Source organism: Apteryx rowi, unplaced genomic scaffold (assembly GCF_003343035.1).
Source record: "Apteryx rowi isolate R43461 unplaced genomic scaffold, aptRow1 scaffold_710, whole genome shotgun sequence".
Lineage (NCBI taxonomy): Eukaryota > Metazoa > Chordata > Aves > Apterygiformes > Apterygidae > Apteryx > Apteryx rowi.
The window spans coordinates 196,603-218,951 of record NW_020450995.1 but is presented as its reverse complement, the minus strand read 5'-3'; the positions used below and the strand labels follow the sequence as shown (position 1 = coordinate 218,951).

The 22,349-nt window shown below is 39.9% G+C and overlaps 1 protein-coding gene across 1 annotated transcript in view; it reads left to right on the top strand.

Moving 5' to 3' along the window:
• Window positions 1-2,383: 2,383 nt before the first annotated feature.
• The window catches only part of LOC112976270 (coiled-coil domain-containing protein 175-like), a 31,683-nt gene continuing 11,717 nt past the window's right edge, over window positions 2,384-22,349 (top strand). Inside the window, exons 1-13 of the mRNA XM_026087290.1 lie at window positions 2,384-2,426; window positions 6,050-6,135; window positions 8,062-8,173; window positions 9,851-9,986; window positions 10,866-11,091; window positions 11,974-12,096; window positions 13,513-13,622; window positions 15,549-15,630; window positions 17,664-17,800; window positions 17,936-18,046; window positions 20,763-20,834; window positions 21,429-21,564; window positions 21,869-22,000. Coding sequence (XP_025943075.1) covers window positions 2,384-2,426; window positions 6,050-6,135; window positions 8,062-8,173; window positions 9,851-9,986; window positions 10,866-11,091; window positions 11,974-12,096; window positions 13,513-13,622; window positions 15,549-15,630; window positions 17,664-17,800; window positions 17,936-18,046; window positions 20,763-20,834; window positions 21,429-21,564; window positions 21,869-22,000 — 1,506 coding nt within the window. The remainder of the gene's footprint in view (window positions 2,427-6,049; window positions 6,136-8,061; window positions 8,174-9,850; window positions 9,987-10,865; window positions 11,092-11,973; window positions 12,097-13,512; window positions 13,623-15,548; window positions 15,631-17,663; window positions 17,801-17,935; window positions 18,047-20,762; window positions 20,835-21,428; window positions 21,565-21,868; window positions 22,001-22,349) is intronic.

The window sequence follows — 22,349 nt, the reverse complement described above, 5'->3', positions numbered from 1 at the left end:
AATTGTGTCTCAAAGTATCGCTGAGTTTAAATGTCCTGCTGCTGTTTTAAAGCCATTCTAGTTTATGACCTATCTTTTGCTCATATGTGGGCACTTTGTATGTCTATATCACATTCATCAACCTCATTTTTGACAAGAGTTTGAAAGTAACATCTGCAGATAAGGTCATGGTGGAATTGCACAGGCAGTGTGACTGCAGTTGAAAAGGCCTATCTCTAGAAGAGAAGATAGCCCTGCACATGATCTTCTCTGTAAAAGCCACTAGAAATTTTTGGGACATCTCCCTAATTTGCTGTTAAGTGTTAAAGAGCTTGAAGTTTCTTGCAGCTCTGTGGGAGTGTTTTAAGTTCTGCAGAAGCCTTGTCTTGAAAATATGTTTGAAAAAAAGTTACTATTTCACAACAGAAGTCTTGATTTTAGGCTATTTTTGCAGAAAATGGTTATATTTCATTAGGAAACAGGAAAATAACTATTATTTTTCCCATTAAAATCTAAAAATTCCTCTGAGATATTTTGCCAGGCTATTTGTATTACCACAGCAGTGGGGCCATAATTTGGGGGGAAAAAATCCAAGAAGAATGGGTAAGTTACTGCCTAGAAATGCTTAAGACAGAATTGCTTGAAAAGGAAACCACCTCTAGTTTTTCCTCAAGTATAATTTCCAGCTGAGGGACTAAATTCACAGAGAGAACTGAGAACTTGCCCCCAGTGCCTTGGTATCATAGAAATCAGTCTGTTTGTTTGCCCCAGAGATGCCTGAATTTCCACTAGTGGTCAGGCACAAAACTACCTATGCTCTGGAAGCACTAAGTTTATTGAAGCCTGACTCCTTCTGAAGACCTAAAATGATTTTCAGAAAAATGATCCTTCCCATCTTCTGACCAAAAGCCTCATCTTGTAGCACAACTACCAGATTGGTCTTGTGCAAAGAACAGATGACTTTGTTGTTGTTGTTTTAGATGAATTTATGGACATGTCTTCTACTAGCTCAGGGGTTACTATGTTCACCCAGATGCTGTTATTCTGCCTGCAGTGAAATGATGATATGAATACAGCAATTTTATGCCATAATTGAGACCAGTGAAACTGGAGGCACTTTGCATAGTCAGACTACAGAAGAGTGTTGGTGGAAGTGTGCCAGTTGCAAGGACGCTGGTGGCACATATCTCCTGCCAGCTTCAGGAGGAGGTAAGGACCCCTCTTAGGACCAGGCTTTGTGTGAGTACCCAGTATATAGGGTTAACAGCAGATTATTTATTACGTGGCAGTTCTTGGCATAGTTCAATTTCGAAAGCAATTTGTCAGCGTGCTGGAGGTGAGAGATGGCTCCACCTCTGCTGATCGTCCCTTGCTGAGCCATAAATTGAGACCGACTGGGAACAAAGAAGGTCTCCAGCAACAGCTTGGCGGGGTGGTAGCAGCCATAAATATGTAGGAAAGAAAGGGGCTGTTTCATAACAAGCTGGTTATCTCCAGAGTAAAATTTCACTACTTGCTACTACACTTTTTCTGGATAATCATAAAGAAGTGATGCTATCCTGCTATTTGTCTCTATAAACCTAGTCCACACAGAAATAATCAAGTGGTACCTGATATTCCTCCATACAATGGTGTGATTCGGTATTTCATCTCAAATTTTGAAGAGAGGGTATTTTTTATTAGAGGCCGTTTTCAATGTGATAAGGCAAGTACAGACAACTTCATTAAAAAAAAACTTTTTAGCTATTCTATACCCACAGAAAAGCTTCAAAATGTGGCTCAAACGTAGCCTGAAGGCTCGGAAAAGCAAACAAAGAATCTAAGCTTTATTATTAATGTTTTTAAACCTTGTACGTTTTGAGAGGTTGGGACGACAGCATACTCTCCAAGGCCAGGAATTATCGAGTTTAACTGCTAGGACCTAAAAATACTGTTTGTATTATATTTTCTGAGAATGCCATGTAATGTGTGGACCAAGACTTTCTTAGGTTTATTGCATCATTTTAATCCGAGTTTGACTCAATTTAGTGTCTGTGGGAGAGGAAGGCCTCAAACTATCAATCAGCATGCGGCTCGTGACACTGATGAGAATTTCTGATCGAAAAAGTGACTTCAACCGGCCCGAAAAAACGACTTGGGCGAGTAATGTCAGCGCCCAAACAACAGCCCAAAGCAGAGCGGGGCTCTTTAGCCTCGTTAATCTGTAATCAGGGCCCGGGTGGCACCCTGCAAGGTCTGCGCGTGAGGGGGACGCGCTCTGTCCCTGTCCCTGGGGTCCCTCTGTCCCTCTGCCGGCCCCAGGGTGGGGTGGGCCACCCCGCCCTGCCCACCAGGCCAGGTTGCCATGGCAACGGCGAGGCCTGCACAGGCCGCCATAGCAACGGTGAGGCCTGCACAGGCCGCCATGGCGGTGTCGCGGGCTGCCCTCGGCCGCCTGCAGGGCCTGGGTAGGTGCTTGGGGGGCCGGGGTGCGGGGAGGCTCCCAGTGGGGCTGGCTGCCCCGGCACTGGGAGCACTGGTCTCCCTGGGGACGGTACAGTGCACCGAGCGAGGCTCCAGGGAGCCGCCGCCCTGGCATTTTACATATATTTTATACTGTGGGCACAGGTGGGACCCAGGTTTTGTAGGGGAAACGGGTATTGCTTGGTCTTAAACATCACTGGCCTTTTTAAATATCCACCTAATGTCATCCCCGTGGGCTGTCTCTCCCTGTTTGACCCTGGAGCACAGGTAGCGTGGAAATCATAAAACCCTAAGGACGGAGTCATGGCAAAGGATGGCGGGGAGGGACCGTGCGTGGGCAGCCTATTTCTAAATGAGGTGGCTGCCATGATTATTAATGCATTTTCTTCTGCCTTTTTGGTTTTATTATCACGTCTGTGGCCATCTGGTTCCTCTGTGGGACTCCCAAGACTTTTTGGCAAGCACCTATGTGAAGATGTCTAGGGTTTTTCCTCTTCAAGCCTTTTTGCTACATCTTATTTCTGAAAATGCTGTTTAAAAAAAAAAGACTTTTCATGAACAGCTGCAGTTTCTATGTGGGTACAAACCTCTTCACTACAAATAGTGCTGACATTCTGGGGCAGAAATCACCAGAAATCTTCACCCAGAAATCTGGTGGCACATTAAGAAAGCAGGTGGTCTTTGCCCGGTGGCCAGGCACTGTGGCAGCTGGTGCGAGACCGATGCCCGTGGTGCCCTCGGCCTCCGAAGTGAGCACGTGGCATGGTATCTGAAGGGAGAAGGAAATTTTAGATGTGCTCAAAGCACAGATTCATTCCTTGCAGGTTTTGAGAGGTTAGAAGCCCTTGAATTATCTTGAATGTTAATTTTTTTCCTGGGCTGCATCAAACAAGAACCTGCTTATGGAGCTCTTGGGCTCTCTTGGAAGATAAATGTGACCTATGGAGTCACATTTATCACAGTGTCTCTTTTAAGAAATACAGCCTACTTTCAGGGTAGCAGAATGGATTACGGAGACACAAAATTGGAACAATTCAGCAATCAGCAATCTGGTGCAAAGGCCTTCATGAAAGAGATGAAGCAATGACTAAGAGCAGATGAATTTGCTTTAGAAGGAAAGCTTAATCATCATGCAAGAGAAGGATTGCTTTAAGTGTAAGCAAGGAAATTGAGCTAAGAATAATAAAATTAGCCAGAGGAAAAGCAACAAATAAAATAAACATCAGGAGACAAATTTCAAACAAGCTTCTTCTGGCTGTAGAATACTCCTCTTTGAGAAGTAGGCTGAGGTGTGCATTAAGGCTGAACAGTCTCTAGGGATGGATTCTGGGCTGGGGGGCATGTTGCGTTTAGGTTATCATTTCAAATTTTTCCATTTCAGAACATTCAAGACTTTCCGTTGCTGTCAAATCTGGTTTACGGTAATGGAAAGTTATTCTTGTCTAACAAAACTGCTTTCTTATAAATTGCCAGTATTGGGCACAGTCTGTGGTTATAGAAAAATACTCACTTCTGGAAGCCTCAGCTGTCAGACTAAGGGCTATATGGAGCTAGAATCTGAGCTTCCCTGTTACCTTTGAGATATGTTGCAGGGCATTATCCCAACAGGTTGGTATTAAAGGCTGTACAAATATAGTGTTCCTTAAAGATTTTTTAATCTAGAGGTCAGAAAAAGGCATACATAGATGAGACAAGTGGCATGGGGCGACATAAGCTGTAGCAGGAGATCTAATGTGATGTGCAGATACATAGCCAGTAAATGTCTGTGGTTTCAGTACTCTGCCCTCCTGGCCTCTGTCAGGCTGCAGTTCATCATGTGCCCTAAGGAACTGGGGATTTTGAGGAGGGATTTCGGGTGGGGCATGCCAGTGACTCTATAGTTTTCAAGGATGTGGTATGCAAGTAACGCTCTGCTGTGTGGAGGGGATAAACTGTGACTGATGCTGTTTTGGGGCCAGAAGTTTGTGCTTGTGGCACTGAAAGAGAGATGCCAGGAGATGGAATGCAAGTGGATAATTGACATTTTTTTGCATAAGTCACATGACTTTTATGCTATTTTTAAAAGGCTTAAAGGTTTGATTAGGAGAAGAGTTTTGGCAGTGAGGGGGGGTGGGAAAAAAAGGTTGAATTTTGGAGCAGCACATAGGAAAAAATGGTAAGGCTTTTGAAAGAGGTCACTTTTGCAGTGAAAAATTATTTTTGGGAAACCTATACTTCACTGAGGTTTAGTTTACATTTGGCATTTAGTTTTGGCTTAGTAATGGGCAAAGTAGGAAATTGAAAAAATGAGAATGCTTTATCTCAATTTTTTTCTGAAGGAGATGTTTCATCTAGGAAATACAGATTTTGAGAGAGCAAGTGAAAGTGCAAAAGAGGAGAGAAAAATAAATAAAAAATCAAGAGGGGGGGTCTGGAAGAGACTGAAGACCTAAAGAACTGGCAAAAAGACTTGACAAGCAGAACTGAAGTTAGATTTTAACATCGATTTTTATTTATGCACAATATGCCCTAAATGTGTTTCTGAGGAAAATAACTCACAGTTCTGTTAAGTTGAAAGTGGTAAAAAAGGTATGATTTCAGACTTCACTTTGAAGTAATTGCCTAGAATTACTATGAATTGGTGAAGATGCGGCAAATTCTGCCCTGACTTACACCCACTGTAATGTTTGCTATGTAAATGGGTTTGTTTTCTGACATCTCTCCCACTGGGAGCCATTATTTTGTTGAAAATGCCATATTGATAGATTATCATCATCAAGCTTGAAGATGGGCACGCTAGCGGTAGTGGCTGCACCTGGCCTTCATTCCCACTAACTCAGGATTAAGATCCTAGTGAAGTGAGACAGTTTCTAGTTTTCAGACGGGTTCATAGGTCAAATTAAAGACAAAGCTCTCATCTCAGATGGCTGAGTGTGTTGTCTTCACTAGAGATTCACTTATGCTTGGATTAAGAATTTACTTTTTTTCCTTTAAGGATTTAGCCCCTGTTACAAAGACAGTGTATAAAAAAATGTCATGCCACTGTAACAGGTACAATAATCTTTTGGCAGAATTCAAATCCCTGCAATTATTATTGCAGCTGAAGCTAAATTAAATTTAACATTACAAAGAGTAGTTTCAGTTGTAACATAAATCTCACTTCAGGCTTTGATGCATCCGGTTTAGTATTTTTGGTTGGAAAGAGCCATAATGAAGCCATAACTGCTTGGCAAAATTCTAAAGATTAACTACACCCTATTTAAAGGGAAATTATTTTGATCCACAGCTTTTACTTTATTTTAATAACTTCTACAAACTTCTCTCAATGACTGCTTTAAAAGATCATTTCTGCAGAATTTACATTATAACCATTTTGTGATCGAACATTTTATCAGGGCCTCTGGACCTCATACACCACTTATGCCTCTGCCTTTTCTGTGCAGCAGGAGGAGAAGGAGGAGGAGGAGGAGGAGGAGTGTGAAAGACGCTGACCTAGTTTAGAATGTGGCAGAACAGATTTAGCAAATAATTTAAAAACAAATCCTTCTCTTTCAGAATAACTCTTGCAGAACAATGGAGCAATATTTGAATCTTAAAAAATTGTAATTTTACTGTATTTTTCATTCAGAAAAACAGCTGAAAAATGAAGACTATGTATTCAGTGGGGAAACTGTGCAGCATCTTGAAGATACTATTGCTGCTATTAAGAAATTGGTAATAAAATCTAATATTTAGTTTTAAATATAAGGACAAGAGTTACTTGGTAACCATGCAATTATTATTTTACAGTTGTAACATTAGAAGTTTTCTCTTGTGCAAGATACGCTCTTTCTTAAGAGAGAGGCAGTTCCAGGTGAAGTTGGTGGATGCTTGCATACTCTTTGCTGCCTGCAGAAGTTTGGCTGTAGTAGAACAAGCCAACCTGACTGGGATAAATCATGCAGCTGATCCAGGCCTCACCGCTCCTGCTGTGGGACCAATGTTTTAATCTGGGAAGAGCAGGTGTCATTTTCCCTAGGGGCTAGTGAAATTTGAGGAGGGCCCAAACTTCTGTTGAAGTCAGGAGAGGAAGGATCTTGTGCTCAGCGGAGTAAACTGGGACTCAGGATTGAAGTTCTGTTCCCATCTCTATCACATCTTCATGGTTTGCTTTTGAGCAAGAGACATAAGGCCCAGATCTACCATGAATGAGTAGGAGCATCACGAAAATCCCCAGAAGGCAGAGGTCAACGTGTGTAGAGCTCTTCACATCGTCAGGGCCTTAATGCCATCTGCGCAAGGGAGAAAAATAATGCCTCCCTCCCAGGGATATTGCGAGGCTATATCCACTAATGTTACTGGGTTCAGCAGATGGTAGAGAGTAGCAGATAGGCGGTTTGCCCTGTGAGTCAGTGCAATGTTTTGGGGGTTTTTTTTTGAACAGTTTGGCTTTCCTGCATTGTGTGTGGTAATAAGAGATCTTACAGCAGTCATCACCTGAGGGTGGCTGTTCATATGTAACCAACTTTTCTTGTAAGACCTCAGAGGTCATTAAAGCCAGAATGGCTTCAAGCAGAATGTATTTTTAAAAGTATCTCCTTGGTGTATTTGTCTAGATAAATGTAAATCTTTTAAAACTCTCTGTTCTCCTTCACTACTCTTCTAAATCATCTATTTCAGACCAGCTCTGCATTAACCTCTCAGATGAGTGTTTTATATAACACGCTGAAATCAGAAAGCTGTTTTCTTTTTCACTGCTTCAGTTAATTGAGGATGTAGTTCATATGAAATTAAAACCTTTTAGTCTTACACGTTTATTTTACACTGCTAAATATTTCATCTTCCCAAGGAAAGGAGAGTGGTTTATGTGCATGCATATAGAATTCGATCTCCAGAGAGTGACTTTTCTTTTCACAGTGTCTCAGCTAGTGATTGTAGTTGCTAGCAAAACTAAAGGAGAAAGATAGGATTGAGTTTATGCATAAGGCATGTCAGTAAATACCAATGTCAACATCCATTTAAACAGTGATTTATTTTCTCAGACATCATGGGGCTGTATCAACCCACCTGCACTTCTCAGTCACACAAATTTAGGGATTCAGTTGTTTAAGGGCTCCTTCTGCAATCGCTTCAGTCTGTTCTCTCTTGCTCCACCATCACTCTAAAAGTGACCCTTCTCACACCAGAAAGCAAGAGCCAGGTGACAGCGTGTCTCAAAGCCAGCTAGGGTCCTTTCTCTTCAGTATAGCTTCAGGCCATGGGGGAAGGAGAATGACACCTTTCATCCTCAACAGCAAAAGGTGACAGCTAATAACTTCCCTGCCAGCACAATTTTTGTAGCAGAGATGTGGGGAACAGCTTCCTGAAGATTGGCACCTGTCAGAAGCCAAGAGTTACTGGAGCTACATGGTTTTGGGGCAGCTAACTGTAGAACAAATTATTTGTTATCTGAAGAGAGAAAGAAAGGAGGAAAGAGAGCAAATATTGAGCAAGGGGGATGAAGTGTCTAGGGGTGGAAAACATTCAGTGTCAGCTAGGTAAAAAAGAGGCAAAATAATGTTGGGTTTTTTTTTTTTAAAGAAACAAGTGCTTTTTCATCTCTTATTGTATTAGTTAGTTCTGACTTCCACTGTGGGTATTTGTGTATTTGTTAATTGTCAGGAAGAAATTAGAAGACATACCCTTGAACGCCTAGAAGAGGAGACCATAGAAAACAGCAATCTTCGCGTCAGAATGCAGAATTTTCCAGGAGTGATTATTGCGGAGATGACAGGTAGTACTGACTTAACCAGCTCTGAAAATAGAAGAGAACTGAATTTGATAGGTACTTAAACAAGTTGAAGAAGTGTTCTATAACATAAATCTTACTGATAAAGGTGAATCACTTTCAATAACCCGTTAATGAAAGAAGATGGGTGTTCATTGACGTGTGATACCATAAGGGAATATTCTCTCACAGAATAATATAAATGAGAGCTACCTTCACTGAAGACCATGCACAAGCACCAGATGAATGACTGGAGAACTGCAGCGTTGAGTTCCAGTCTCAGCTGTGCCACAGCCTTTCTGTGACACTTGAGACAGAGCACTTGAGCACTGCGTGCTGCAAGTTTCCTCTTTGTAAAATGGGGTTAATAACACTTATCTGATGTGAGATTACTTTTGGGTAGGCTTCATCTGACCAAATGCTAATCTACTGACTTTTACAGCCAGTGAAGAGAAAGGCACTTTTAGGCATGGTTCATCTCACCCTAGAGTAGATGTTTAAAATAAGGCAGAGGCATCATGAGCTTAAAGTGTCTCTTTCTCTCCACTGGCTATGAAGGGAGGCTAAAGGATTAGCTCAGATGTAGGCATCTAAATGAAACCAAGCTTTGAGCTCTACGGAGCTGTATGGAGAAAAATTCTCTTTTTTTTTTTTTTCGCAGGTAAGACTTCACTTTAAAGTGCCCTAGGCATATTCTGCTGCCTCCCCTCAGCTTGCACAGGTGACCATGTAGCCGCAAAGCAAAGTGATCAGGGAGCTGATCTAGATGAGTAACACTAGAATTTCTTCTTTCTGGGAGGAGCAAGGAAGTCGGTTTTATTTATCTGGATAACCATGAGGTTGCATGATTTTTAGTGGTGGCACAGGGGAAGGGATGGGAACATGGGGCAGAGTGGCCAGGGGGAACAGGTGTGCTCCTTTTGGAGGACTACAGAGTCAGATCAGCTCTAGGCTCATCATGAAGCCTGAGTTTCTTGTTTTTTTCCACCTATATTCTGTGTCTGTTGATTACTTTTTTATAGTGAGTTTCCTCCCTCACCTTCTCTCTGCCTATACCATGTGGTTGCTATGCAGTTAGTGGGTTGTTTATACTGGCTGCTGCTGTTCTGCACTGCCTGAGTGTTTTTGTGGGGGTGGCTGTACACTAATGTGACTGTTGGCTCAGAAGCTGAAAAGATGCTGTAGTACAACGCCCCTGCACAGAGGAGCTTTAGCCACAGTGCCCCTCCATGCCGTTTCTTCGGTTTCACACGGCAGTGGCTCTTCAGGGAGAAATGCTATCGAATTTCAAGCAAGGTGATGCTGTTCTATCTCCCTGGCTACCAGAGCTGACTGGGCAGAGGGTTTTTCAGAAAAAGAAGTGCTTTTTTATGTGTGATGGGAATTTCCTGGATGTATAGCATGAAAAAGAGATTGTTTGGTGAGAGTACTGCAGGCTTCTCCTCACCAGCAAATGCAGATGACTCAGGAAAAATGTGATAAGACTAAACCATTAAAATAACTTGTGTGATTTGGGGAATGTTATTTAGATAGTCCCTTAGAGTCACAGCTATCCCTTACCAGGTGACACTGTCTATGGCAGTGAAGTAAAGATTACAGATCAGTCCCTTTATGCATTGTCTCATATATGCCGTTTTATAGCTAAGAGGCCTCTGCATGTTTTGCTTTTTTTTTTTTTTTTAGCTCTTGTTACTGCTGCACGTGAATCTAGTGCTGCTCAGATAGACCAGTTGCAGTCTGCCTTGAAAAGCATTGCTCATGAAATTGCATTACTGGATGAGAAGCAAGCTCTTTGTGAAAAACAGAATGCTGCACTGTGGTATGTATTCATTTGAATAAGGAAAATCATGCTGGCAAGATGATTAGAGAGAAATGAAGTGTTACCAAAACATGGTGAATAGCGCTTGTCCCTCAACCCTGCAGCTAGCCACAAATGTTCCTAGGCAACTCTTTGCTGCAGCAGCAAGTCTGATTTTTAAGATCTTGTTTCCTGAAAAGTGGAGACTGCCTGCTGCTGCCAGCCCCCTGTGGCATTGATAAGCTAGTTTACAGAAAACTGGCTGCAGATTTGCTTCTCGCAGCGGTGGGGAGAATCTTCTCTTTTAACAATTAAAGTTAAGGAACAACTACAAAGATCATGGTTTTCAGTAAAACAAAACAAAACATAACTTTGAAAGAAGGTCTGATTCAGGGAATCCTTGTCAGCAACTGAGGTAGAGATCCATCTTCCTGTTCAAGGAGTTATCCCAAGAGGATACAGAGACTTGGGAGATATTTGTTTCCTCCCTGCCAGATTTCATGTTACTGTCAACTTTTACCATGCTGCTAGAGCTGTTCAAAAATAAATCACACTGCATTTTCTTGGGGGGAGCCTGCTTTCTTCATTCTTCTGGTGCTTGAAAGCAGCACTTCCATGATAATGAAACTTGCAGAAAATAATCATACCAGAAGAAGCAAAGCTTAGAAAAGGTTATGATGTAAAAAACTGAAAGCTCTTCCATTGGAATACAAGCTCTTAGATGGCCTTAATCACAGGTACTGGCGCATATTGTGCTTATAGTACATATAGTGCTAGAGTAGACTGAATTGTTAACGTATGGATAGGCAAGTATTCATTTCCATGAACATTTGAACCAAGTCTTTGATCTGAATGATCAGTAGGAAATATCATTTGCTTCTGTTATTTATTTTTTTCCAGCGAGGAACAAGAACGCTTGCGGACACAGTATGAAGGAAGTGTAGACTTGCTGAATGAAAGGATGGCAAAGAAAGTTAACACAAATGTACTCTTAAATGATACTTATGATAAAACAAGAGAAACAGAAAGAGAAATAATCAGGGCAAAGGCAGCATTAAAAGAATTGAAAGAAAAAATAGAAAAAATGAATAAACTTGGGAAAGAAAAAGAAGATTGTGACAGAAAGGTAGAACTTTTGAAATGTACTTCACAGTTGATCAAATATTTATATAGAACCATAAAATGAAATGACCTTTGAAATTACGCTGAATGTTATGTTTAGCTTTCTCATATGGAGCTAACTTTTGCCTCCATAGCGGCAAAACAAAAAAGTGACCTTTTTTGCCATTGGGTGCACAGATGCACAAACTGTTTTGACTTCTGTATACATATGTTCAGGTGATGGGGATGGTGTATATATATATATATGCACACACAAATGCACACAAACACATCAGAATTTTGTGGTACATGAAATTTGTTTTCTAGAGCACATCTCAGAATGTCATTTGTAAGTATTTGTGCTTACTACTGGCTGTGGGACAAATAATACATCACAGGCTGGGATTTCAAGCCCTCCAGACACACTGCTTAAAATAAAAACACCTATATTTTCTAGAAAGTGCCGAGATTGGGTTTTGCTGTTTTTTATACTCTGCCTTACTTTCAGTTCTGTATATTTGATATCCTTTCTTAAAGATAACATAAAAATAGATTAATAGATTAAAAGAAAACTTCCTAGTAGAAAATACTTTTCTGCAGAACAGAATTGTAACTGTTCTTAGGATGGTATGATCAAGTCCCTACACTGGAATAAAATCACATGAAATTTTGCCTGCTCAGATCCTAATTTGCATATTATGTTAATCACTTATTGTTTTGCTTTCATATAAAATTTGTTCAATTGGTACATAGCTGTGGCTTTTGCAGAAAATTATTTTCTTCCAGTATACATTTTGTGCTCATCTAATTTTGGAAGGCTCCAGAAACTGCTATGTTTGAATATATGTTTTTAAACTATACACAGTACATTGCTCATGATGAATTAATTGTATTATTTGTAATGTAGGAGAGAGAAATGAAGAAAATCCTTGATACTCAGGAGGCAAAAACTTCAGAGAAAAAGGATGAATTTGAAACCTTGAATATAAAATTATTGAACATAGAGCATTTAATAACTTTGAATTCAACGGTAAGTTATTAGCAAAATAGTTCTTATTTCAATGTTACTGCAGAGATCAAAATTTAATTTCATAATTGATCAGGGTGAGGGGAATTTAGAGATAAGTGGGGGCTCCGACTTGTAAGAAAAAAAATAAGCTTACATGATGTCTAATTGACTAACATTATTGAGTTAATTACTCGGTTATAAAGTCACTGTCAAAAATAGAGGGTCTATATAGAATATTTTTACCAGCATAACAAAATTACTGGCTACTCTGTGCTGGTGAATTCATTTATAAAGACATGCTTATAGAGAACACAAAAAAAGTCAGTGAGAGGATGACTTGGGCCCCAGTGCTGCACATGGCTCTGGTGGAGCTATTTGGAGGACTAGCTGAAAAAATGAAATGACAGTCAACAGATACTCGGTGGATACAAACATGGAGAGGAAAGATATTCATAGCAGTTCAAGGGTGATATAAGGGGGAGAAATAGGAAGAAATTTAGGAAAGAGAAGATTTTGCTCAAATATCAAGGGAGAGTTTGTATTGGAAGACCGTTCTAGAAACTGAAGTAAGCAGGGAACTCGTGGAAATTTGTTACACTCAACTTTCTGGGAATGCACTCTCCAGTGTAAGTCAGTCCATGCTGGTGGACATGACAATTTTTAGGAAGCTCAATATCTGGAAAGTCAAAGCTAATAGGGCTAAAATACAGCCAGGCTTTCTCTGTCTGCTGTCTACTTAATATTGGCTACCAGTTCAACCCTGCCTGCTCCAAAAGGATTTTTCCCTTTTTGCAGGGATAGGTTCTCTGAGAAAAGTATGGAAAGAACTGTGTCTTTGTCTTTCCTTTTACAATTTCCTGCAGAGTTAACTCAAACTATGTGCATTCACTTTAACATCTGCTGAGTTACCTCAGCACTGCTGAAAGCAACCATATTGCAAAACTAATACTTGCATTGAGCCAAATTGAGATGCAAACCATCATTTTCTGCCCTGGACTCGCCAGCTTCTGTTAGAAGCACTGCTGCCTTTCAAGTAAAAGTCCTTTCTGTCTGAATGAGTATCAGGTTAGTAAAAACTCCAGAATTGTACCTGAGTTAACTCTGCAGTGAAGAAAAGGCCTTAAAGGACTGTATTTATAGGTCATATTTTTTTAATTTCTTTTCATTACCACCCTGGATTGATTTTTTTAAAACCCCTTCAGTGATTAAATACAATAAAAACAGCCTTGACCACTATTTCCTCAACATTCTTTCTTTGCAAATTGTCAGTAATTTTGACTGTGAAATCTCAGAGTAGTTTAAAAATAGTACAGGAGAATCTCATGAAGATGTTATACAATCTTTAAAAAAGTAAAAAGACTACTTGCAGTAAAGGGATTATTTGTCTGCTCTTTTGGAAATTCCATATATTATGACAGTCTGTTTTATTTTTAATAGGCTATATTTAATGAAGAGGCTCTTATAGCAAAACAGAAAGAAACAAGTAAGCAATTGGAAAAAAACCTGGAATTAAAAAAAATGAACATGTTGGAACTCTTAAAAAAGAAGTAAGAATTATCAGATTCTTTCATCTTTTTGCTAAACCTGCATCAGCATATTCTGGAGAAGTTTACACCAATATTTATGAAGAACCAGTCAAATTCTATAAAGTATGTGAACTATTTAATACTATGAGAAAACTAACAGATCCAAGTGATCCCCATATAAATGGGAGCCTTCTTTTGGCTTCAGTGGCCATACAGCAAAATTTGGGGGATAGCTGGGGCTGATCTGAATTTGCTATTAGGGAAGAAATATTCACAAACAGTGCCTTTTGGAGCAGAGTCATACTCCATTATTCTAACAGTATGTATGGTGGGAAAGTCAAGTCATTCCTCCCTGCACACAGTGTCATCTTTCTGTCAGCTGGAAAAACTATCCTTTCTATGGCACAGAGACTACTTCTTCTGTGTGTTCCCTGAGGTGCAAAGCATCACAGACAATGTGAATAAGCAAAATAACCTAGGGGATCATTCTGTGGGCTTGTCTGTATTACACCAGTGGAGGATGAGGTAGAGATCCTCAAGCTAGTGCCATCCAAGCTAGATCCATAGCCGCTTCTCTTCTGGCTCAGCAGTAGACCTTCTGAAGGGTTATATGAGTGAGGTGATGGAAAAGAAAAACAAGGAAATCTTCCTAGTGATTCAAACATTTTGTTTGAACCCACTTCCCTTTACAAGCTGAGCAAAGAACCCTTTGACAAAGAAGAAAATACGAATCCTTGGAAACTTGGATAAAATGAACTTATTGCTCTGAACTCGGTTTTAACTACTATTTTTCTTGATGGCAGACCTAAGCCATTAACATCTTCATGAAATGAATGTCGTCATTAATTAACGATGCAATTATTGTAAAAAATGAGCAGCAGCCCAGCATCTGGCCATGGCCTTTGATCCTGTAGGCAGTTATAAACTGCTTTATAAGCTTCTATAAATCTTTACTCTCTTGAGTATTGACTTAATTCGTGCTAGGAATATTTGTGCTAGGGAAGTTGACCACGCCTGTGTTTCGAGGGTTCAAATAGTTGTGAGCTGGTGAATGAACTTGGACCTGTGGGCTATGGTGAATTTCATAGTCTATCTTAGTGGAAGAAAATCATTGTCTTTCTGTTCTTTTAGTAACATATTTTTATAGATCCTCAATGTTGTGAGTGTCTTTATTTCTTTTAGAGTGTTTGACCATCAGAACTCACTCTAGTATTTGGCGAAACAGATGAGTTAGGCAGCTGAGTTAAAGAAAGATTCTGGGCAATGTATTCTTTCCTTCACAATGTTTGGCATATGCTTCCAAAGCCCAGTCAGTGTGAATTTCTCTTTCTATATCTGTTTGTTATGAAACTACTAGGTTGCTGGGGCTTTTTCCTACTCTTTTGAAATCCTCTCCTACTCTGTATAAGATTTCTTTCTTCAAATACTTCTCCAGATAGGCTCTTACTTAGACAAGGGAAGTGAGTATCCCTTGTATTGACTGCATCCTATAAAGCATCCAAATATATTATGTCTATCAGAAGCAAGAAGGATAAATATATGCTCAGACTTTCCCATTTTACCCAGAAGATTGGTCACTGGTAGGACTTATGTACTTGAAGGCCTGTCTATTTGCTCCTTGTGTGCTTTTTGTATCAGTTTGCTTATACTAAATATTATAACTCTCCACAAGCTCTCCTCTCTTCCTTTGCTTGTATTTTCAGACCATCCTTGCAATAGAAACACTACTAGTTCTGTACGTCCTTCTCTTCTTTGCAGGTTTTTTTCTATCAGATATGTCAGAGGGAAGAAATGAATAAGGATATCTGAATGGCATAGAGATCAAATGCTTGCAGAAATTCACATAGCTTATGTTCATATGAGAGGCCTGTGAATAAAAATGCATAATAGTTAATAACTTTTTGTTAATATCCTCCTAAATATGTCTAAATTGGCTTTGTTTAACAGAGATCAGCTTGATTCTGAGTTACTGATTTTAAAATCAAAAATTGCCCAAGAAAAAGAGGATTTGAATAAGGAACTTGAAAAGGTAAGAAACAGATTTTTATTCTGGCTCAGAGGTTTTACTAATCCTTGTCTTGCTGAAACACTTACTGAGAGCAAGCCTGCACAAAATGTGACACATGAGGTGCTTTGGGCACTTCGATTTGCCTGTATCTCTGTGCTTGGAGGGAGCAAAAGAGGTGCAAACATTTGTGGAGCGTGTGGCCTCTACTTCTTACTCATGCTCTGAAAGTAGTGCCAAGATTTGCTCTTCAGCTGAGACCATGGGGTGGTGTTGAGACTTACAGGGCACTTAGAGGTGGGGTGGATTTGAGGATTTGATCTTGTAAACTAGGTTACAAGGGAATAGGGGGTAATGAGAGTAGGATGTTGATTTGAGAGGGAGTGTACATACAGTAAGAAAATGAGGGAGATAGAGGTATGTAGGAGGATTGTGGGGGAGGCTTGTTAACAAGGATGAGGTTGTGATCCTGGTTTGGAAACCTGTGTGCAGTTTTTACAGCCATTTTTGCTGATTTGATCTGTATCTCATTATTATTAACATTGCATGTGTGGAAAAGCTAACTAATGATGGCACTCCATCAGCTGAATTTGGGAAGAAAGGCCCACTGCCTGAGATTGTTGTTGTTATGCAGACTACACATGGGCGTAATCTGGGGGTGGCCTCCAACTTAAATTCATAAACTCTCCTCCAAAGGTGCACAGATCAAACAAGGTGGTGGTCCATTTAAAAACTCTGCCATACTGCCACTGGGCAGCACGAGGTGGGGGCTATGTTCTCCCCATCCCATGCCTACCTTGCCTGCACTTCTATTACACTCTCACCATCACAAGCCAGGACCCAAATCATCTCCTTCCCACCTTCTTTCTCTCTTCTGGCTACCTGCCCCTACCTCCTCCAGCCAGGACATGATTCCTACTGCCCCCCCACTTTGATATTGCGTGCCCATCTTCCCAGTGCTCCTTCAATCCCAGGGCTTCCCCATTCCCACTTTCTCGCTGTTTGTAGTCCACACAGTGGAGGTAGGAGTCACTGCCTTGAGCTGAAGCAAGGTATTTTGTGTCAGTGGCTTCTTTTACTCCCAGGCATACTGCTGTCCAGAACGCACCTCTTTCATGTTTGAAACATCGTGCAAACAGTTGTTTGCAAACAGCTAAAAACACAAGAATAGCTGTAAGAGGTTAGACTAAAAGTCTGTCTCGTTGATCACTATTGGAGACAAGATAGTCAACAGTAGATGACCAAGGAAGTGGTTATAAGCCAAGCATATAATGATACTTCCTCATAAGAGCACTGCACGCTCCATTAATTTGTGTCATCTTTGTATTTAATAGCTCTGGATGGACTTTCTTCCTTTACCCTATCTAATCGTTCTTCAGGGCTGCGTGGGGAACTCACAATATCCTGTGGCGCAGCATTCCCCAGCTTAGCTTCATGTTGTTTGAAGTGGATGTTTTTGTTGAACCACCTCATGCTAATTTCATTTGGCATCCTATCCTTCTCATACTGGAAAGACACTTAATAGCTTTTCCCTGATTGCTGTCTCCATGTTGCTCATGACTACAGAGAACTTTATAAAGTTTTCACTTTTCCTGACTAAGAGTCCTAGTCTCTTTAATTTTTCCATTCTGTGCCATCCTTGCCACCTTTTTTCATACCTGCTACATACATTCTGGAAAAAGTGATTTAAATTAACTCGTAGCAACAGCAACTTCATCTGCTGTGGCTACATTGCTGGTTTAAAGCTAACTTGGGTATCTGCACAGGGCCTGCAAGCTACCTTTCCACTCCAGTGAGTGCTCCTATTCTGGGAGCAGCATACCGCTTGCAGGCTGTTCTTGAGTGGTTGGTTTGAATGGGGCCATGGAAACAAAGATCCAGAGAAGAGATCTCGATGTGACATTCACATATGTTAATTATGTGTTGTGAATCTTGGTTCATTGTAAAGTTCTGTAAGATTTTCTGATGAAAGGCAATATAGCAACATAAAATATTATTATGAGGTAAAGCAGAAACAGAAAGAATAATCAGCTAACATCAGTGCTCCTTACTTCTAGATTACAGAAGATCTACATAATGTTGAATGCCTAAATAAAAAACTTAAATTAGAAAATAAAGGTGCACGCCAAAAGTACCAGCAATTAGAGGAAGAAGAACAACGCTGGGCTGTAAAAAGGGATAGGACTGTGGCAAAGTAGGTTTTATTGTCAGATTTTTGGATACAGATTTTTAAAGTTTGTGGGTTTATGACTAAGGCTTTTCTTGCTAAATGGTGAGATCATGTTTCTGCCTGACTAAGGATCTAACATATATTTTTTTCTTCTTGTAGATTGGGGAAATTATCTGTTTTGCTAGATGAAAATCTTGAACTTTTGACAAATCGTATGGTGGAGGAGAAAAGCCTGGAGGAGGAAATTGAATATCTTGAAGATAACCTACTGTATGTAATCTTTTCATTTTGACAACAGTAAATTATCTCAGTACAGTTTACTCAGGAGCTCAGCTGGTTTGCGAGATTCTGAAATGTAACATTCAATAGGGAATTTAAGCGGATTTGTAAGCCATACTAGCATGCTGGTATGAAACTTCCTGCAACAAAAAGGTTAGCTGGCAGTTACCATAATTCAATCTGCAGTTTCTTATCATGAAGCAAAAGGAACATGCAAATAATGAAGGGTATTGAGACAATACCAAACATAAAATTTGACAAACAACAGTTGTGACGGTTAACTCCATGCTATGGTACCACATCTTGGATCGAGCCATGACCCGTTTACAGTGGTATCTGGGGGCACAGAAGTGACCCTGAAGAAGAAATCTTTGGCTTGTGTGGTCTAAGCAAAGTAGACTTCCTGTGCCCTATCCATTGGGGTATGGCTAGGAGGAGCATGGCCAAAGCTTCACAGCTCTCTGTTAGCCTGTAGTTTGTGGAAGAGCTTCTGGGATTTAGGTGCCATAGGTGAGGGCAGGTCTATGTGTACCAGCCCCTCATATCCTGCATGAGACCCAGTTTGTCTGTCTGCTAGCGAATCAGGACGGCGAGGCTGAATGTTGTCCACTGATAATCAAATTCTCCTGTGTAAGAAGGGTAATCTCCACAAAGGGGAGAGCTTTTATTTTTCTCCTGCCTAGTAGTGGGCGTGAGCTTTCATCCTTTGCAAGACAGAGTGAAAAGGTTCAGCCAATTAATCTCATGTCCCCCAAATCTAGCAGAGGCAAACATTTGCATGCAGTCTGTATTTTAACTGCCACCAATTGTCCTGGGTTCTGTGCAACTTTTTGATAGTGTGGCACTGGAGGGGCTATGCTACTAGGATCTTCCTGTTATCTCTCTAAATCCTCCTGAGGAATGTTTCCTTAATATGGAATTGTCCTACTTCTGGATATAATTATAGATAAAGAGTAAAAAAATAATTGCTCACCTCCCTTTTTATATTGAATATGAAAACATACAATACGTCCATTCTGCTCTGCTGGAAATAAAGTACATCTCTATCTTGATAGGAGCAGTGTTTTCATTTTACCTGACAAAGGAGATATTGTTGCCATGTAAATGTGGGATGACAGAAATGAAGAATATTAGGTAGCCATATACAGCTAAAGAGGATGAGAACTTGTAGTGAAGTTGTGCAACGAAGTCTACAGCATAAAACTAAATTAACAAGACACTGAGGTGAAATAATTGTTGCACAGTATCTTGACACTAATTGGATATCTACACTAATGGTAGTAAAGGAAAGGGTTGTAAGAATTTCTCCCGGAGTCCCCTTAATTTCAAACTTTTAAACTAGACTTCACAGAACTGTGGAAATACATTGCAGTTCTGAACTTTCAGAAAGACTGATTGAAAAATCACCTTCCCCTCGTCCCCCACCCCATACTTTCTTAATGTTTTATTGTATGTTTGTATATAACAATATAGTTCTGTGAATTTTTGCTGGCCTCATGTGAAAGAACATCCCTAGGGATCAAGCCCAAAATCGTTTAATTTCAGTGTACGTCACACAGATCTCCCAGTCACCTATTTTAACAGTGCCACCAAATCTGAAATCAAAGATCTCTTGTTAATTTCTGTTGTCTTTAAAAGTAATATGCAGTGTGTTCAGAATTTCACCACTCACATTACAAGACTGACTGATTTTTATATGAGCAATTTCTAATCAAGTCTATCAGGTTCCATTTAGCAAGGGGAATCTCCAGCTGGTTAGGAAGAGTCTTAAAAGTTCCAAGTGGAGACACCCCCCAATCAGAGAACAGTGAACATAATTTTGGAAACTGTGGAATAGAAGAAATATAATTTTTCAGACAAAGTTTTGCAGCCATTATTTGGGACACATTCAACTACTTTTAAAATTTCTGGGAGTGCTGGCTTGATACTTGTTTTTGCACAAAGTTTTGCACTTGGAGCAACAATACCTTTGGGAGAAAGCCCCATAACCACCTCTTTGTAAGTCTTTATGGGGTTTGGAGTGGCTACTTTCTCCCACCTTCGCGCCTTGAAGGAGTGAGAATCACCAGCAGCAGTATTTCCTGAGAACATTTTCCCTGTCATTCGGACATACAGAAACAGGTTATAGATGTTTCACATTACCAACCTTTTTATTTTATTGAACTCCCCTAGCATGCGTTGAATCCATATAAATTTTATTGAATCCATATAAATCCATTCTAATATTTACCATACATAATACGCTAGAAGATATATACTAACAAATTCCAACTGATTTGTCCATCTGGTTAGAAGTTCTATTTCTGTGAATATTCTTTTGTAATACTTACTACTAATAGACTAGTGTACTCATTTATTCCTGAAACATCTGTTCTTGTGTTTTGGATTTGTTTACTGTTGCTGGCTTGAAAAAGAACTCCTAACTTTGTCTTAGTTCCTAATGATAGCCTCTTAATTTTAAACTGATGTTTCCAACCTGAGAAACAAAAGGTGTAACAGGCAGCTGTGGCTGAACAGCGTAGTATGTATATGTTTTTGAGATGTGACCCTTAGGTACCGTATTGCCTCTCTCCACCTAGTGGAAATGTTGAGCATGTTGGTTGGTGAGAAGGAAGTTGTGAAAAACTAAACTAAAAAATCAACATGAAGTAAACATTCTGTAAACCTTCAGCACTGTTTCTGAAAATTTCTCTTTTCCCCCCTGCAGAAAGATGAAGGAGAGCTATGAAAAAGAACTGAAATCTCTAGAGGAAGATTTAAAGTCAGAGAGTGTGATGAGGTTGTATTAACTCGAATGTCTGCATTGTAGCTTTAAAAATAAAGCAGCAAACTAATGAATTATTGCACCTTGTTGCTGCTATTTTATAAGAGATATAAAACCAAGGCCTCACTATGTAAATATTCATAGTACAATGGCAATAAGAGCCCATCGCCTCAAATACTCCCATGGTTTCATTTGAATAATATTGCTGTAATGCCAAGCGGTGACAATCACTGAACTTACCATGTAGGCTGCTCTTTATCATCATGATATTAAATATTGTCCTTAATCTTATATGCTTTTTGGGCTTAAGTTAGAAGATTATGTACCCTAAGATTCCCCTGTGCTCAGTACAGAGACACTTTTAAAGGGCGATTCAGAGTTTCTATGTCTTGAAATGCACACTAGAGCTACACACCTCCTCCTAGATTTTGAGGAGCTGAGACTCCTAGCTGAACCATTTTGATTGTAGGCCTGAAGTTATGGGAGATGTGTTTGAATCTTCCAGTCTCCTAAATTAGGCTTGCTGTGCCTCTGAAAATGCTATGCATCTCCCTTGAATGTTTCTTTCCCAATTTCAGCTTATTTTTCTGCTTATGTATCTATCACTAGAGCAATGCTTCAGTGGAAGATACTGCACTTAACAAAACAGAGAAACCTCTTTCTCTCAGTGGAGGAGAAAAGAAACAAAGAAGTGAATGAAAGAATAGAGGCTGGTAAAAAGCAGCATGCTGAACTAATTCTGGAGGTATGTTAAGCAGCAGGGATTATAATCCATGACATTCAGTGTTACACTGCATTCATGCTGTTATACTAATCGGAGTAAACTGGTGTCAAAGTAACTAACCTCCAAGGCCAGTTCACTGAAAGATAATAATCATGTTATCAGATCTAATGATTTGACCTTAACTCCTATTAATAATTTTAAAGAAAATATGTTTTAAATGCAAATTGCTCTCATTTTGCTTTGATCATTTATTTCTGAGTAGTCCAAGTAGACACTATCTATTACAGAAATCACTGACCTTCTTCATTTTGTTTTCCATAATGAGATTGAAGACTTAGAGAAAGAACTTTTGCAGTCTGAAAACCAAGTCAAAGCCCTGAGTGAAGAAGTAAATAAGAGGGAAACTGACTACAGGAATTATAAGGAGGATTTTACTAACAAAATAAAATGTCTGGAGGTAAGTTTTGTTGTTCTTTTTATTGGCTTTGAAAAGGTCTCTGGTGGATGAGTTGGCAGTGTTTGCTGCATCTCAGTAAAGGTATGCTCATTGGGATCTGCAAAGGCAGTATGACCCATCTGTTGGTAATTGTTTCAGATAAATTCTCTACTTTTCAGTTTCATTGGGTTTCATGTTAGTTGTTTCTTTCTTTTTATGCTGGTAAGCACTTAGGCTGAGACCCTCAGATTATTAAGCCACTGGAATCAGTACACACCAACGTATGTATTTCTTTGCATATGGCCCTATACATCAACAGAATGCCATGCAGTAAAAGTTTCTCAGAAGGGATGTCTCCCATTTTAAAATA